Source organism: Aspergillus sclerotioniger (genome assembly GCF_003184525.1).
Source record: "Aspergillus sclerotioniger CBS 115572 chromosome Unknown BO94scaffold_13, whole genome shotgun sequence".
NCBI lineage: Eukaryota > Fungi > Ascomycota > Eurotiomycetes > Eurotiales > Aspergillaceae > Aspergillus > Aspergillus sclerotioniger.
The window spans coordinates 278,408-291,529 of NW_020291003.1; the positions used below are offsets into that span (position 1 = coordinate 278,408).

The window sequence follows — 13,122 nt, forward strand, 5'->3', positions numbered from 1 at the left end:
TATCAACATATATTCCACAGACACGAGGAGACAAAAAAAAGACAACGCCATCAATGCAATGTACCAGCCAGCTAGGGTATACATAAGAGAAGCAACGAAAAGTAGACACAGACATACCACGTCCCCCAGTCACATCCATCCCATCCATACAATCCACACCCAAAGCCCTCAACCAAACAACCGAGAAAAGAGAGAAAGAAAGGAAGAAGAAAGAGATCTATACCGCTCCCTCCCCCTTCACATCCACCATCTCATACTCATCCCCCCACTACTACTCCCACCACCATCCCTCAACCCCCGTCCCCGTCCCCTTCCACTCGACAACGAAAACGAAGATGACTCTTCCCCACCACTCGCACCGCCACCACCACCACCCTGCGTCTCCCGACCCGACCCCCCAGCAGTTCCACTACCCCCTACAACCCCCCCAAAACTAATCGGCTGCAACTCCCTCCACCGACACGCCCAAATCCCCAGGAAAGTCATAAACGCCGCACTCGCACCCTGCAATCCCCACCAGAGCCAGTTCGCGGGGACGGAATGCGAGTATAGTGTGGTTGCGATAAGATGGAGGAAGTGTAATGTGAGGGCGAAATCGGGGATGAGTTTTGAGCGGGAGACGAGGAGGAGGAGAAATATCACACTATCATATTCATAGTTAGATTGAGTTGAATAGGGTGTGTTGTGAGGGAGGATGATATCGGGGAAGTACTCACCCAATCCCACTACTCAATATCCAGACCAAACCCAGCATCCAGCCGATGGTGGTATCTCCGCGGACGGCATTCCAGCTAAACACAAGGTCGAGGGAGAAGGGCGTGCCGTAGACAACCGTCGTAAAGAGGATTAGGGCCGTCGCGGTGACATAGTATGCGAGTTGGAGAAGGAGGATCTTTAGGACGATTTTGAGGGGGGGAAGTTCGGTTCGTGAGCCCCCCCTTGGAGGGCGGCGGCGTGGGGGCATGAATTATTATTTGATGTATATGAATATATGGTGTTTAATGTATATTTGGAATAATGGATGGTGGGTGATTTGGGGGCCCCGAAGTGCGGAGGCTGGGGCGAGGTAGTTGTTGCTGCGAATATTGTATTGGATACGTGGTGTTGTGAAGAGCTCACAATTTGATGTGGTTCCTGAATAACGCCGATCCAGAAGAATATCTCAGGACAAAATGCTCCAGGGTATGACGTGATGCTGCACGGGTGATTGATGGATAATATCCAGACCGCAGCGTCGGCGATGTTGGAGCCAACTTGACCGGACAGGCTTAGCGCCACATGACCGACTTGCGGCGGCCGCGGCGGCGGAGCGGAGCACTACTGCATCATTATTTCCTTACTTTCTAGAGCATCATCCCATCTTCTCCCTCTCCCTCCTACTCTCTTCAACCACATACCCTCACACACAAACACAATGGGTTGGTTCTCCCGGTCCTCCGACTCCAACACCGCCTCCGACGGCGGCCGCATCGCCCCCGATCGATCCTCGCGCGAACAATGCTACCAAGGCCGCGACATGTTCTTTTCTTGCCTGGACCGGAATGATATTTTGGATGCGATCAAGGATGACAAGGAGGCGCGACGGAAGTGCGGGAAGGAGATCGCAGAGTTTGAGACGGCTTGCTCGAGGGCTTGGGTATGTGTTCCCTGGCGTTCCTGGGTTTTTGGGATCTGGAACTTGCTGGCTATGGCTCTGGCAACTGGATTGGACTTTCGGTGTGCTTGGATGATGGCTAATTGCATGCCTGTGATAGGTCAAATACTTCAAGGAGAAGCGCGTGATGGAGTACAACCGGGATAAGACCATTGAGCGGATCAAGAAGGAGGATGCTGCCCAGGTTCAAGATCTGAAAGCACAAGGATGGACTTCCCGGTAGGGACAAAGAGGATAGGAACAATGAAGTGATATGTATGAAAAAGGAGGATATGACTGCGCCCCTGAACGGGCGCTTTATTGTACTATATAACATTACGCTTACCAGTTTACAATGACTGCCGGACGGCATACTGGCAGGCGAGACGCTCTCCACTATATGCCGAACATTGGCCGGTTAGAATTATCATGCGCTCGCATTGTCTCAGCCAGGCCAATCACAGTATGGCCCTAACGTCGCAAGAATCTGTGATATATGTAGATACAATTGCTCCGCAACAAATCCCGACATCGCTGCCTGATGTCTATCCCTGTACCTCAAAACCAACTGACCCATTGCACTCCGGTAACGTTTACTCGCTGATTCGACCGATGCGAAAGAAAACAACCCAACAACCCAGCATCCTAACCCTTACTGATGGTAACGTTCCATATCCGATTCTCAATCGATCAATCAGTCAACGCCCGACTCCTCGAGATGTCGCTAACGACAGTGAAGCCAGAGAAGAAAAGGAGAAGAAGAGAAAGACAAGAGAAAACAAAGACTGTCATCAATCATTGTTTCCATTTTCCCAGCTGGTTCATGATATTCTGCACCTGGGAACCAACGGCAGCCTGGTTCTGAGGCTGCTGGCCCCCCAAGCCTTTGGCAAGCAGTGATATCAAGTTGGGATCGGACACCACCGGTGCATTGGGCGCTTGGAGAGGGAAGGGCTGCGAAGGCAGTTGCTGTTGCGGGTTAGCAGCAACTGGCGGGCGAGTGGCAGCGTTCAGCAGGCTAGCAAGATCGGCGGCGCCATGCGGGGTGCTGGCAGCAGGGAATGGTTGCGGTGCGCTTGGTATAGCCGGCGGCCGTTGCTGGAGGACGCCCAACAGAGATTGTAGCGTGGGCCCGTCGAGGGAGGTAATCAGATTCGCGATGTTGGGCTGATTGGCCATAGGTAGAGGCGCCTGAGGCACCTGAGGAACCTGAGGCACTGGAGGCACCGATGCGGCGGGAACAGGCAGTGGCGGAACCCCAAACGCCGCCGGGTTGGGAGGAAATGGCGCAGGCGGTGCGCCACGCTGCATCGATTGGGCATGAAACACAATCTCGGCGGCAATACTGGGTTCGACATCGGGATATTCTGCAAACGCGTTAGCGGGAAAGATCGCACGTAGTTCAAAGGAAAGAGGATGACGCTCACCGTTTGACCGAAAGTTGTCTGGACCCCCGCTTCGATCAAATAGTTGCAAGGGAATCTTTCGTGAGAACTGGCTTGGTCGTGACAGTCTCACCACGGCCAGGACGCCCTCCTGGACCTGTCGTTGGACAGCAGCGTTCAAGGGAATGCGAGGTCCGAGTACCAACACATCAACCCGGAGACCCCGGTTGCGGAAAGCGTTCTCCACGTGGAAAATGAAATTGCTGGAGAAGCATTAGATGATGGCCAACCAAAAAAAAACCCCCCCAAGAACATATCACTCACCGATCCACTTCCTCGAGCACAAGAATCTGCACTTCCGGGACATCTCTCGGAGCCCGTCGAGGGACAGGCAGATCCGCATCGCCTTCATATGCCCCACGACCCCGTGGGCTTGGACTGCGATATCTCCGATCCCTCGTATATGGCGATCGAGAACGCCGTCTTTCCCGTCGATCGTATCGCTCCGGAGTCCGATCTCGAGACCGATAACCATCCCTCGCGCGGAAGGCACGCGGAGACGGCGAGCGAGGGGGAGGGGGTGGTCGATAGTCGTCACGCCTACGGTGGGTCGGCTCATCCCTAAAGTCGCTGAATGGCACCCGTCCCGATTCGTAGGACCGATCATAACGATCGGCCGGTGCCCTCGCATTGCGACTGCCGGAAGGGCCACTTCTACTGAACTCTGGAGATCTCGAGCGTCTCGATGGAGGGGCCCGAGAAGCTTCTGCCGGGGCGGCCCCGGGTCTTGTACTTCGCTGTGGCTTCGATATTTCAAGGTCTGGTGCAACCCGAATCAGTCTCGAGCGATCAAGTCCCAAACATATATTGGGTGTACTTACGGACTTTCCGTCCTCTGACGACGGCCCCTTGCTCGGCATCGAGTGCCTCTTTACAGGCGGATGAATCGAGAAACTGGATGAATCCGTAGGCTTGTTTGATGGATATCTGGGCCAATTTTCCGAATTTGTGAAAGATGTGGAATAGATCTCGCTTCGTCACTCGTTCGGTGGGCAGATTGCCTGCGGCATCAGTCAGACGACTGCTGAGACCATTCCACGCCTAGTAGGGAGTTACTGACCAACAAACAATCTGGACCCCGGCGGGAAACGATCCCACAGGCCTTCGGTTACGTAGATTCTCTCATCATGGAGAAACTCATCGTATTTCTTCTGAACATCCGGGCCCCAGGGAGTATCTTCATCTGCACTCTTAGGCTGCCGAGCCGTCGGCCTTTCACTGCGACCATTCTTGTTATTCGCGGGTACTGGAGGATCTTGGGATTCCGAAGCAGACGGCGAAGACTGCTGGAAACTCGGAACAGGGGGAGGAGGCAAGGCGCTGGCACCCGAGGAGGTTCCCGGAGCGCCAGCCGCAGCCAATGATGGAAGCCCCAGACCGGACTGGTAATTACTTTGCTGGGCGGAGTAGGAGGCGGGGGGAGAGGGTTGTGCGTTGGACGAGTTAGGGGGAAGTTGGTGGTATGACCGGATGTCATCAGTGGCATTGTAGTTGGGGTGTATGGAAGGCTTCGCCTGGGGAGGGGGGCGAGGGGGCAGTCCCAGGGCAGACTGGAGCGCATCCTCGTCTGTTCCTGCTGGGGGAAGCGCAGAAACGTCCGCGAACAAAGGCGCCGTCTCTGAGACCGCAGGGGCAGAGGGCGCAGTGGAAGAAGGGGGTAGATTATCGAGGAGGTTCTGGAAATCGACACCATCCTCACCAGTGTTATCATCAGATTTGCTCTGGGAGTCTAGGCGATTCGGCGGCGCGGACGGGGCTGTCCAGCTGGCGACTGCGTGGTCTACCTCGCTCGCACTGGGAATGTTCTGAGCGGCATGGGAGGAAGAGGAATGGACATCGGGGAAAGGAGGAGCTAGGAGGGAGACAGGATCTGATGAAGGCAGAGTGGTTAGAGAAGAGTTTGCTGGCGCGTCCTGGACCGCGGAGGAGGGGCCGGTGGCCATGGGAGGCGCGGGCTGGTCGGATGCAAAGGATGTCTGGGCAGTGGTAGCCGTAGCAGACAGTGCGTTGGCAATTCCATTCATCGATCCATCCTTCCCCTGCGAAGATCCCGAGTGGGAGCTACCTTGAGTGTGTGGTGGTGGTTGGCGCGGTGGTGGTTGCTCCGGAACCTGCACGGCGCCAGTGGTTCCCCTCACTTCCCCGGGCCCTGCATATGGGCCACGAAAGGAGGTCGGGTCATTGGGATGCGCCTGGAGACTAGTATTCCCAAGGAAGGCCTCGGACTTCTCATAAGTCGACGTGTCGTTGAAAACGGGGTCCATTTGATTCTGAAGCACGGGGATCCTGGCCGGTTCCGCGACGTGAAGCGGACGAGGGCTCTCGGGAGTCAGAGTCTTGCCGCGAAAGTGAAGAGCTTCATCTGGGGAGCTGGGCGTCATGTAGACCAAGGAGAAGAGATCGATTCATCTACAGAAGCACGGCAAAAAGGTCCAGCAGAACCACTCGGGTGATGGGGATTTTGGAAAATCGACAAAGCTAAGGTGGGGCTATCTTGGAAAAAGAACCGGGCCGTTGGAGCCGGGGCGGTAAAAGGGATGGCAAATAGAAAAGACTTGGAGGGGGGGGGAAGGGAAGGGAAGGGAAGGGAACTGGGCGTGATCAGTTGTAAGTAGGTAGTGCCAGTGCCAGTAGGTGGGAGAGGGTGAGAGAAAGAGGGATGGCGAGGAGAGCGAGCCACACCACTGGATCCTGCCCGAGGGACAACAACACAGCGCAGGGTCAAAAAGAAAGAGGCGATAAGTGCAACCGGACAGATGTAATAGAGAAGTGAAGAGAAGAAAAATAAGATAGATAAAAAAAAGAAAAATAAATAAATAAATAAAACAAGTCTGTAAAGGCAACTGAAGAAAAGAAAAGAAATAATAGTACAGGTGGCTGCAACAAAGGGTGAAAGGAAAGAACCAACAAGGCGTATAGAAAGCTCTAGTAAGATGGAGTAGTAGCAGCAAATGGAGCAGGATGATGAAGATGGGGGAGGAGGAGACCGGATTATTTCATCCAGACCCAATAATCATAGCAGGAAATTGGGAAAACTGGACACCCGATCAGCAGACGCAAGATTGCGATGGCGGGATGAAACGAGGAAGACCAAAAGAGGTATGGAACAGGGAACGGGCAACAATCCACCAGATGGATGGATGAATGGATGAATGGATGGGATGGATGGAGGGGGGGAAAGGAACTCACTGAGAAGAGAAGGTTGAGAAGATTCCCAAGTCGCCCTTCCATCGCGGCGTAAAGTTACGGAATGGTCGAAGTTTGCGCAAGTCAGCGTCCGGCTCTTTCCAGCCGCCTTCCCCGATCGGGCAAGCCCTGGTGCTGCCGCTGCCCCGGCCATGCGGTCTGACTGGCCGGATCTCCGCCTAGAAGTGGATCATTGCGCGCCGGGCTTCTGCTCTCCTGGTATCTGTTAGTCAAGCAGTCACCACTCACCGCAGCTAGGTAGGTAGCTAAGAATAACTAACCTACATCCTCAGGTCCAGATCCTTTACTTGGTCCGACGGAGTTCTTCCGTCTAGTTGACTCGGTTGGGTAAGGCTCGGAGCACCTGGAACTGCTGGAAGTCAACTGACTGGTGGGTTACTGGAGAGTCGTTTGTCGGTACTTCTTCTTCAATCAAAAGTGACGACCATAACGACTCCCAACTCCCAAGTCCCAAGTCCCAAGGACTACTACCTACCTACCCGCCGACGAACCCCAACCCAACCCTGCCGGTCGCCTACCTTAAATTACCTGACCAGTGACCACTAGTAGCAAACCAAACGGGTCCTTGGGACCTCCGTCATACTAAACGCTACCTTGCTCTAGCTCGGCTTCTGGAAGATCCTCGTGCTTGTTACTCGTTAGCAGACCATCCTTAATTCAATGTCCCTGCTCCTACATGCATCTGCGCGGCACTATTTCCCTCTCCCCGGCTTTCCTGCGAACATGCTTCGGGCGAATCATGTAAGCAGCGGATTAGACTCCATCATGGCTCATGTCCGGCTCCCCTCCCGTAATTTTCACCGCGTTTCCCTCGCTTGCTCTTTGCCTTGGAGCCCCACTATCGCGACACGAGCCTTTGCGTCCAGGCGAGCCGCCGCCATCTCGAACCACCAAGGCCTAGATTCGGAGAATGACCTGACGGCGGCTAGAGAATGGGTCGCTAAGCTCAATTCGAAGATCATCACCATCCCGCGTGACATCTGCGAATTTTCCTTTAGTCGTTCGAGTGGCCCCGGAGGCCAGAACGTGAACAAGTCTGTATCCGCATCGAACCGAGTCATCTCCCATTGATTGGTGACTAACCCGTTGCTGTCAATGCGCCCCGTCTAGGGTGAATTCCAAAGCCACATTACGAGTCTCGCTCGAATCATTACTGCCTCTTGTCCCCCAAGTTCTACATTCTCCGCTGCTGGCGTCTCGCTACGTTGCCGCTAGAACCCAGAGCCTGGTCATCCAATCGGAGGAATCGCGGAGGCAGACCGCCAACTTGGAGTCCTGTTACGACAAGCTCCACCAGCTACTCAAGAGCCTAGCAGAGGACAATATACCGGGGGAGACATCGCAGGAACAACGTGATCGTGTACAAAAACTGTAAGTTTTCTGAATCCTAGGATCCCACTTTTGGGACCATGCGAACCTCGGGCTGATCTAGTGTAGAAAGAAAGCTGCCAACGAAGCCCGAATCAAGTCGAAGAAAATGCACAGCAGCAAAAAGAGCAGCAGACGGGGTAGTTATGACGATTAACAAACATGCTGACTTTTCATCATCCAATAACCAAGAGGAACTTCCTTATTCTCATTGCCCATAAAGCTTGCGACGGAAACGTCCGGTAAACGCCTGTGAATAACTCAAATGAAATGTAAGCTCTACGCTTCCTGTACAACTCGCTCCGCATTGCGGAGAGTGGCGACGATCGCCTTTTGGAGTGAGGCATCCGGGCCTTCGGTCTTCTCGAGAGGCTGTAGCCAGTTGACGATCTCCTTGGCGACCTTGGGGTTATTCCGGTGCTCCTTGAGCCGGGCAAACGACGCGCCAAACGCACGTGGGAAATCGGACGAAGTGACCTGGATTCCAGCGGTGGGGAATTTGATGTAGCAAATTTGCGTATGAGGACTGTTGGGCTTGGAGTTCCGCATCGTATCAACCACATGTTGGAGGATCTGGCGCAGACAGGGCAAGTCGTCAAAGTCGACAACCATGTCGTAGAATTCATGACCGAAACTGTCGTCGTTTTCAAAATTCTTCATTGCCGTGTCAAAGATGGCGAGAGGGATAGCGCCAGTCAGGGCAGGAGTCGATGCGAGATTTTCCAGAGCCACTTCGTCCACACCGCCATCCTCTCCAGCGTCGGGGTTGATGTCTTCTCCTGTGATCTTTGGCAGAGCGACCATGTCAGCATCTAGGTCGTCCTCCTGCGCCGGCTTGGGGGCTTCAATCGGCTTGTCGAGGCCCAATATGCGCTGTCGAGCCACGAGCTTGGCGATGTAAATCAACTCCAGCTTCGCATAGTGAAGCCACAATTTCTTGGAGCTCTTGCAGAATCTCAGGCCGCGCTGCATGTACCCCCTGGATTGAGTCATATCGGCATGTTCGTCGACGGAGTATTGCGCCGCATACAGCCACAAATCAACGTTGGCAGGGTGTAACCGCAAGGCGTCTGTAAGAATGGACGAAACCTTTTTGTAGGCTTTTTGCTGTTTGGCGTATTCGAGGTATTGAATCCACAGGCCTATATCGCCGTGAAATTTGCGAGTCGCACGGTCAAGAACGAAGAAGATCCTCCTCTGGCCGGTATATCCAGCGGACCGAATCCCCAAGCGCTTCACCCTCTTCCGGCGCAGGATGTCCAGGTTCATCTCGTATTGCGCATACCGAACGAAGTCAATGGGCAGAGCGCCACGTGCATTCAGCTTGTGCTCGAAATCGGACCGTTTCTTGATGATCGATGTGATTTCCTCCTGGAATCCGACAAGGGACTGGTTAGTTTCCTGGGCGCATCGACGTGGGGGAGGATAGAGCCTGAGAGACAATGAATTACCTTGGTGAAGATTTTCTTCCGCTCAAATTCCCTGAGCTCGGGAACCGACTTCTCCAGGAAGAAGCGGGCCTTGTCCGTAGCGGCCGACATGATGGGTCAGGGTGGACAGATGGGTAGCCAGCAGCAATAATGTCCGTTCCTATCATGAAGCAAAAAAAGTTGTCGGCATCCCGCACGAGATCTCCGGCCAGGGCCCTGGCCGCCTGCCGGATGGGGCTTAGTGGCATTGGGGCCCGCGTGTTGCCGAGCCTCGCTCCGAATGTCATCCCATCATCTCACCTCAGGGGAATCTCGGCCTTCTCGCTGTTGGATTCTTCGTACGACCCGCTCTTTCCTTCTCTTTTCCCTTTTTATTTCATTTCTCTTTCGTCGACGCTCATTTGGATCCCCCTTATCTTGTTTCATTGTTAGCTTATTCTTCTAATTGGCCCGGAGTCCGTGCTCGGTATCTCCTGTGCTGCCATGGCCCCCAGATATAAAGATGGGGATGCCGTCGTGGCGGTTAGTGTCCCTGCTTGTCGCGATTCGTCAAGCTAATTGAACCCTTTATCTCAGTTCAATGGCAAATGGATCTCGTGGACCCATACGATAGTGGCCTACACGGCCTTCTTCAGTGCCCTGGTCGTGGGAATGTCCTTGCACTTTCGCAAGATTGTCCAGAACGAACACTACGGCTACCCTGACGAATGGTTCCCATCCGTGTCGGCCACCATCGGTGACCGCTACCCTGAACGGTCCTTCTTCCAAGTCTTCATTGCCATCACCTCCGGCCCTCGTTTCGCTCTCGTCGCCCTCTGGTACCTCCTGACTGCCCGCCCTAATTCCGCCCTTCCAAAGTTGGTTGCCGGTGTGGGTTTATTCCGGACTTTCACATGTGGAGGCTGGACCTACGTTACCTCGACTGATGATCACGACTGGCACGATATTTTCATGATCTCGTACCTGGTGGCGACCTTGCCTTGGACTCTTGGCTGCCTCGCCCTCAGCCCAAACAACCGCCGCGCTGTCAAGTACCGCAAGATCTTGGCAAGCCTCTTCTTCGGTACTCTGGTGCCTTTGATTTACTTCTTCATCCAACATAAAGTGCACAAGGTTCCTGGGGGTAAGCCTGCGTGATCAAAGCTGTGGTAGATTGGATGACTGACCCCTTCTAGCTTACACAAAATACGCCTTCTTCGAGTGGTCGCTCATCCTGTTTGATGTGGGATTCGATGCCGTCACTGCTCTTGATTTTGACGCTTTCGAGATTGTTGTGAGGGATGTCAAGGGGGTCAGCAGAGGGTATGTACACTGGCTTCCAAAGTAAAGCAGGGCGAGAGAAAAGTGTACAGTTGCCAAGATTGGTTGTCGGTATTTTGAGAGACATGATCTAAGATCCCAAACTTCCAGACAGTTGAAGACTACTGCGGATTCGGTCCTTGAAAAAGAGTGTGTACATTCTGTTCTCCAGACATAACCTGAGCATGGCCGTTAACTCGTAGTCAGGAAGGGCAAGCCCGTTGGCAACACCTTTGGCGAAGGCTTTTTCTGGGCGGAGATCATCGATGCCGCCGCAGATGTCTATAATGGGGTACGCGCTAGGCTGAGCTTTCCCTTCCGAGTGTCATTGCTGACGAGCTGTAGTTTGTCTTTTGGACGCTCTGCACGTCCCTTCCCGTTCTCGTTTGGTGTAAGTAATGCGTCTGTTGGCCCCCAGGATCACATGTCTAATTGCTGTAGACTTCCCTCTCTGGCACATGGGTATCTCTGGATACGAAGCTGCCATTGTCTGCTACCTCTCGCCTTTGCTTCTCGGCATTCCGGCCATCAAATCTGCGGCCATCAAGAATCCCCGCCTTTTCCACTTGCTCTCGCTATCCGGACTCCTGGCATACAAGGTGCAGGATCCCGCCAACCGGCTCTTTGTGACTTCCTTCGCCGTCATTTGCAGCTGTGTGACATGGGCTGCTACCTTGTATGCGGAGAGGGCGAACACCATCAGGCTGGAGTCACGGATCCTCTCATGGACCATTGGATTGATCATGTCTAGCATTGCCAAGTTCGCATGCACGACCAACAACCCTCTGTGGCCAATCATGAATGCCCAGAATGGTGGATGGAACAAGCTCGGGCTTCTACTCGCCATTCTAGCCGTCCTTCGATCCTACAGGAGGCCTGCAACAAGCGGAGGAGATTATCTACCAACGAGTGGAAAGAAGGGGTCCTGGCTCCTGGCCGGTCTGGGCCTTGGGGGTGTGATGTTTGCCATGCACTACCTTCTGTCAGACTCGAGTACCATGATGTCTTGGGTCTGGGAGGGTTATCCTGTACGGGGCCCCATCGCAGCCCCCCACGGTGCGCTCACGATCTTCGCTATGGGCGCTGGCCTCGTCTACGGTCTCTTTTATCCGTCGGTGGCTGGAAGTTGGACGGCGTTCGGACTTGGCTCTCTGGGTGCAGCATTCCTTACCTGCTATAGCCACTGGACTGGATACTATGGCGGTCTTGTCCTCGCCTTCTACATTTTGGCAGTGACCCCCGTCTTGGTTGCCTCGGCCGTTAGACATTCCCCCGGCGCTACTTTCGGCGTAGGCTGCCTCTTGTACATCTTCCTGATCCTGTTCCACGTCTGGGTCGTGGCTTACGCTTTCGTTCCGGGTGGATATCTCGTAAGAGAGCACACGGATTGGGTCATGGCCACCATCATGTTGTCCATTGGTGCGGGTGTCTTCTCGGCCGGTGTTTCGAATGTGTCCACTCCGAAAAGCAAGACCATCAGCCCTAACGGCAGGAGACAGCGGTCCTACTTCATCTACGTGCTTGCTGTGTTGCAGCTGCTCTCCGTCTCCATTGCCTACCTCCGCTTCCCGACCAATGATTATACTCCCTATCACAAGGAAGACAAGGTTGCCACCCTCGGCATTTGGACGGTGCATTTCGGCCTTGATAATGACATGTGGGCGTCTGAGCGACGCATGCGCGATGTCATCCAGGAGCTGGAGCTTGACGTGATCGGCTTGCTTGAATCGGACAACCAGCGCATCATCATGGGCAACCGTGATATCACTCAGTTCTTGGCTGAGGACCTGGGGATGTATGCAGACTTTGGACCGGGCCCCGACAAGCACACGTGGGGATCGGCCTTGCTCTCCCGGTTCCCGATCGTCAATTCCACCCACCACCTGCTCCCTTCACCGGTTGGTGAACTTGCTCCTGCCATCCACGCCACTCTGGACATGTATGGCGAGCTGGTTGATGTTGTAGTCTTCCATTCGGGACAGGAGGAGGACCCAGAAGACCGTCGACTGCAAACGGAGTACTTGTCCAAGCTGATGGGTTCATCGTCCCGTCCGATGGTGCTGCTGAGCTACCTGGTTACCAAACCGCTTGAAGGAAATTACAACACATACGTGAGCGACATCAGTGGCATGAAGGACATTGACCCCACAGACTGGGACCGCTGGTGCGAGTACATCCTTTACAAGAACTTGAAGAGAACAGGTTACGCGCGAGTCAGCCGTGACTCGATCACCGACACAGAGATTCAGGTATGTTCCTCGTTCCATAAGAAGACTTTTCTCGCGCTGACAACTATATCCGATAGGTCGGTAAATTTGTGATTGGAGAGCCGGAACCGGAGAATGAAATGCGTATCCCGGAGGAAATGGTCCCTGAGGGCCGTCGATTCCCCGGATTGTTCCGCGGCCAGGGTGTCCGTGGCCATCGGTACCATGTCTTTGATGAACCCAGATACTGGCAATGAGTGCTCGCTCGTGATTGAAGGGGGATACCATTCCAGATAATTTCGAATAACGTCGAATGTCTTCCATATACTATTCTTGAGTATAGTTCATGCGACAAACATACCAGCATTGCGTGGCCCACTGCCAGCGAAGGTTGTTATGGTCAAATATTGTGGTTTTAATCGTACATAATGTCACGCATCCCTTACTGCTCCTTAGAGTCGATTGTTGGGCGGACTCTTTGGAGTTGACAGTCATGATATGTAATACTATCGAGTAGTCGATATACAGCGTAG

The 13,122-nt window shown here is 53.9% G+C and overlaps 6 protein-coding genes across 6 annotated transcripts; 3 read left to right on the top strand and 3 right to left on the bottom strand.

Annotated features, from left to right (window-relative positions):
- Positions 1 to 237: 237 nt before the first annotated feature.
- On the bottom strand, positions 238 to 1,213 carry BO94DRAFT_516178 (protein SYS1; the record flags this gene model as incomplete). Its single annotated transcript, XM_025609950.1, has 2 exons — positions 717 to 1,213; positions 238 to 643 (listed from the first exon to the last, which is right to left on the bottom strand). Exons 1-2 carry the CDS (start codon positions 962 to 964, stop codon positions 238 to 240), a joined length of 654 nt encoding a protein of 217 aa, XP_025467679.1. The 5' UTR covers positions 965 to 1,213.
- Positions 1,214 to 1,330: 117 nt separating this feature from the next.
- Positions 1,331 to 2,066, top strand: BO94DRAFT_534898 (cytochrome c oxidase subunit 6B family protein). The gene is made up of 2 exons (XM_025611648.1): positions 1,331 to 1,636; positions 1,755 to 2,066. The coding sequence occupies exons 1-2, from the start codon at positions 1,415 to 1,417 to the stop codon at positions 1,875 to 1,877; spliced, it is 345 nt and encodes a 114-aa protein (XP_025467680.1). The 5' UTR covers positions 1,331 to 1,414; the 3' UTR covers positions 1,878 to 2,066.
- On the bottom strand, positions 2,048 to 5,837 carry BO94DRAFT_534899 (putative RNA-binding protein (Nab3)). The gene is made up of 5 exons (XM_025611649.1): positions 4,139 to 5,837; positions 3,900 to 4,079; positions 3,343 to 3,838; positions 3,061 to 3,281; positions 2,048 to 3,000 (listed from the first exon to the last, which is right to left on the bottom strand). Exons 1-5 carry the CDS (start codon positions 5,457 to 5,459, stop codon positions 2,429 to 2,431), a joined length of 2,790 nt encoding a protein of 929 aa, XP_025467681.1. The 5' UTR covers positions 5,460 to 5,837; the 3' UTR covers positions 2,048 to 2,428.
- Positions 5,838 to 7,008: 1,171 nt separating this feature from the next.
- BO94DRAFT_556371 (peptidyl-tRNA hydrolase domain protein) lies at positions 7,009 to 7,810 on the top strand (the record flags this gene model as incomplete). Its single annotated transcript, XM_025613861.1, has 3 exons — positions 7,009 to 7,319; positions 7,396 to 7,656; positions 7,723 to 7,810. The coding sequence occupies 3 exons, from the start codon at positions 7,009 to 7,011 to the stop codon at positions 7,808 to 7,810; spliced, it is 660 nt and encodes a 219-aa protein (XP_025467682.1).
- Positions 7,641 to 9,238, bottom strand: BO94DRAFT_516187 (snoRNA-binding rRNA-processing protein UTP6). Its single transcript, XM_025609951.1, has 2 exons — positions 9,105 to 9,238; positions 7,641 to 9,024 (listed from the first exon to the last, which is right to left on the bottom strand). Exons 1-2 carry the CDS (start codon positions 9,192 to 9,194, stop codon positions 7,933 to 7,935), a joined length of 1,182 nt encoding a protein of 393 aa, XP_025467683.1. The 5' UTR covers positions 9,195 to 9,238; the 3' UTR covers positions 7,641 to 7,932.
- Positions 9,239 to 9,566: 328 nt separating this feature from the next.
- On the top strand, positions 9,567 to 12,846 carry BO94DRAFT_585376 (putative integral plasma membrane protein; the record flags this gene model as incomplete). Its single annotated transcript, XM_025615690.1, has 8 exons — positions 9,567 to 9,605; positions 9,660 to 10,206; positions 10,259 to 10,385; positions 10,494 to 10,532; positions 10,590 to 10,674; positions 10,728 to 10,773; positions 10,824 to 12,631; positions 12,688 to 12,846. The coding sequence occupies 8 exons, from the start codon at positions 9,567 to 9,569 to the stop codon at positions 12,844 to 12,846; spliced, it is 2,850 nt and encodes a 949-aa protein (XP_025467684.1).
- Positions 12,847 to 13,122: the final 276 nt, after the last annotated feature.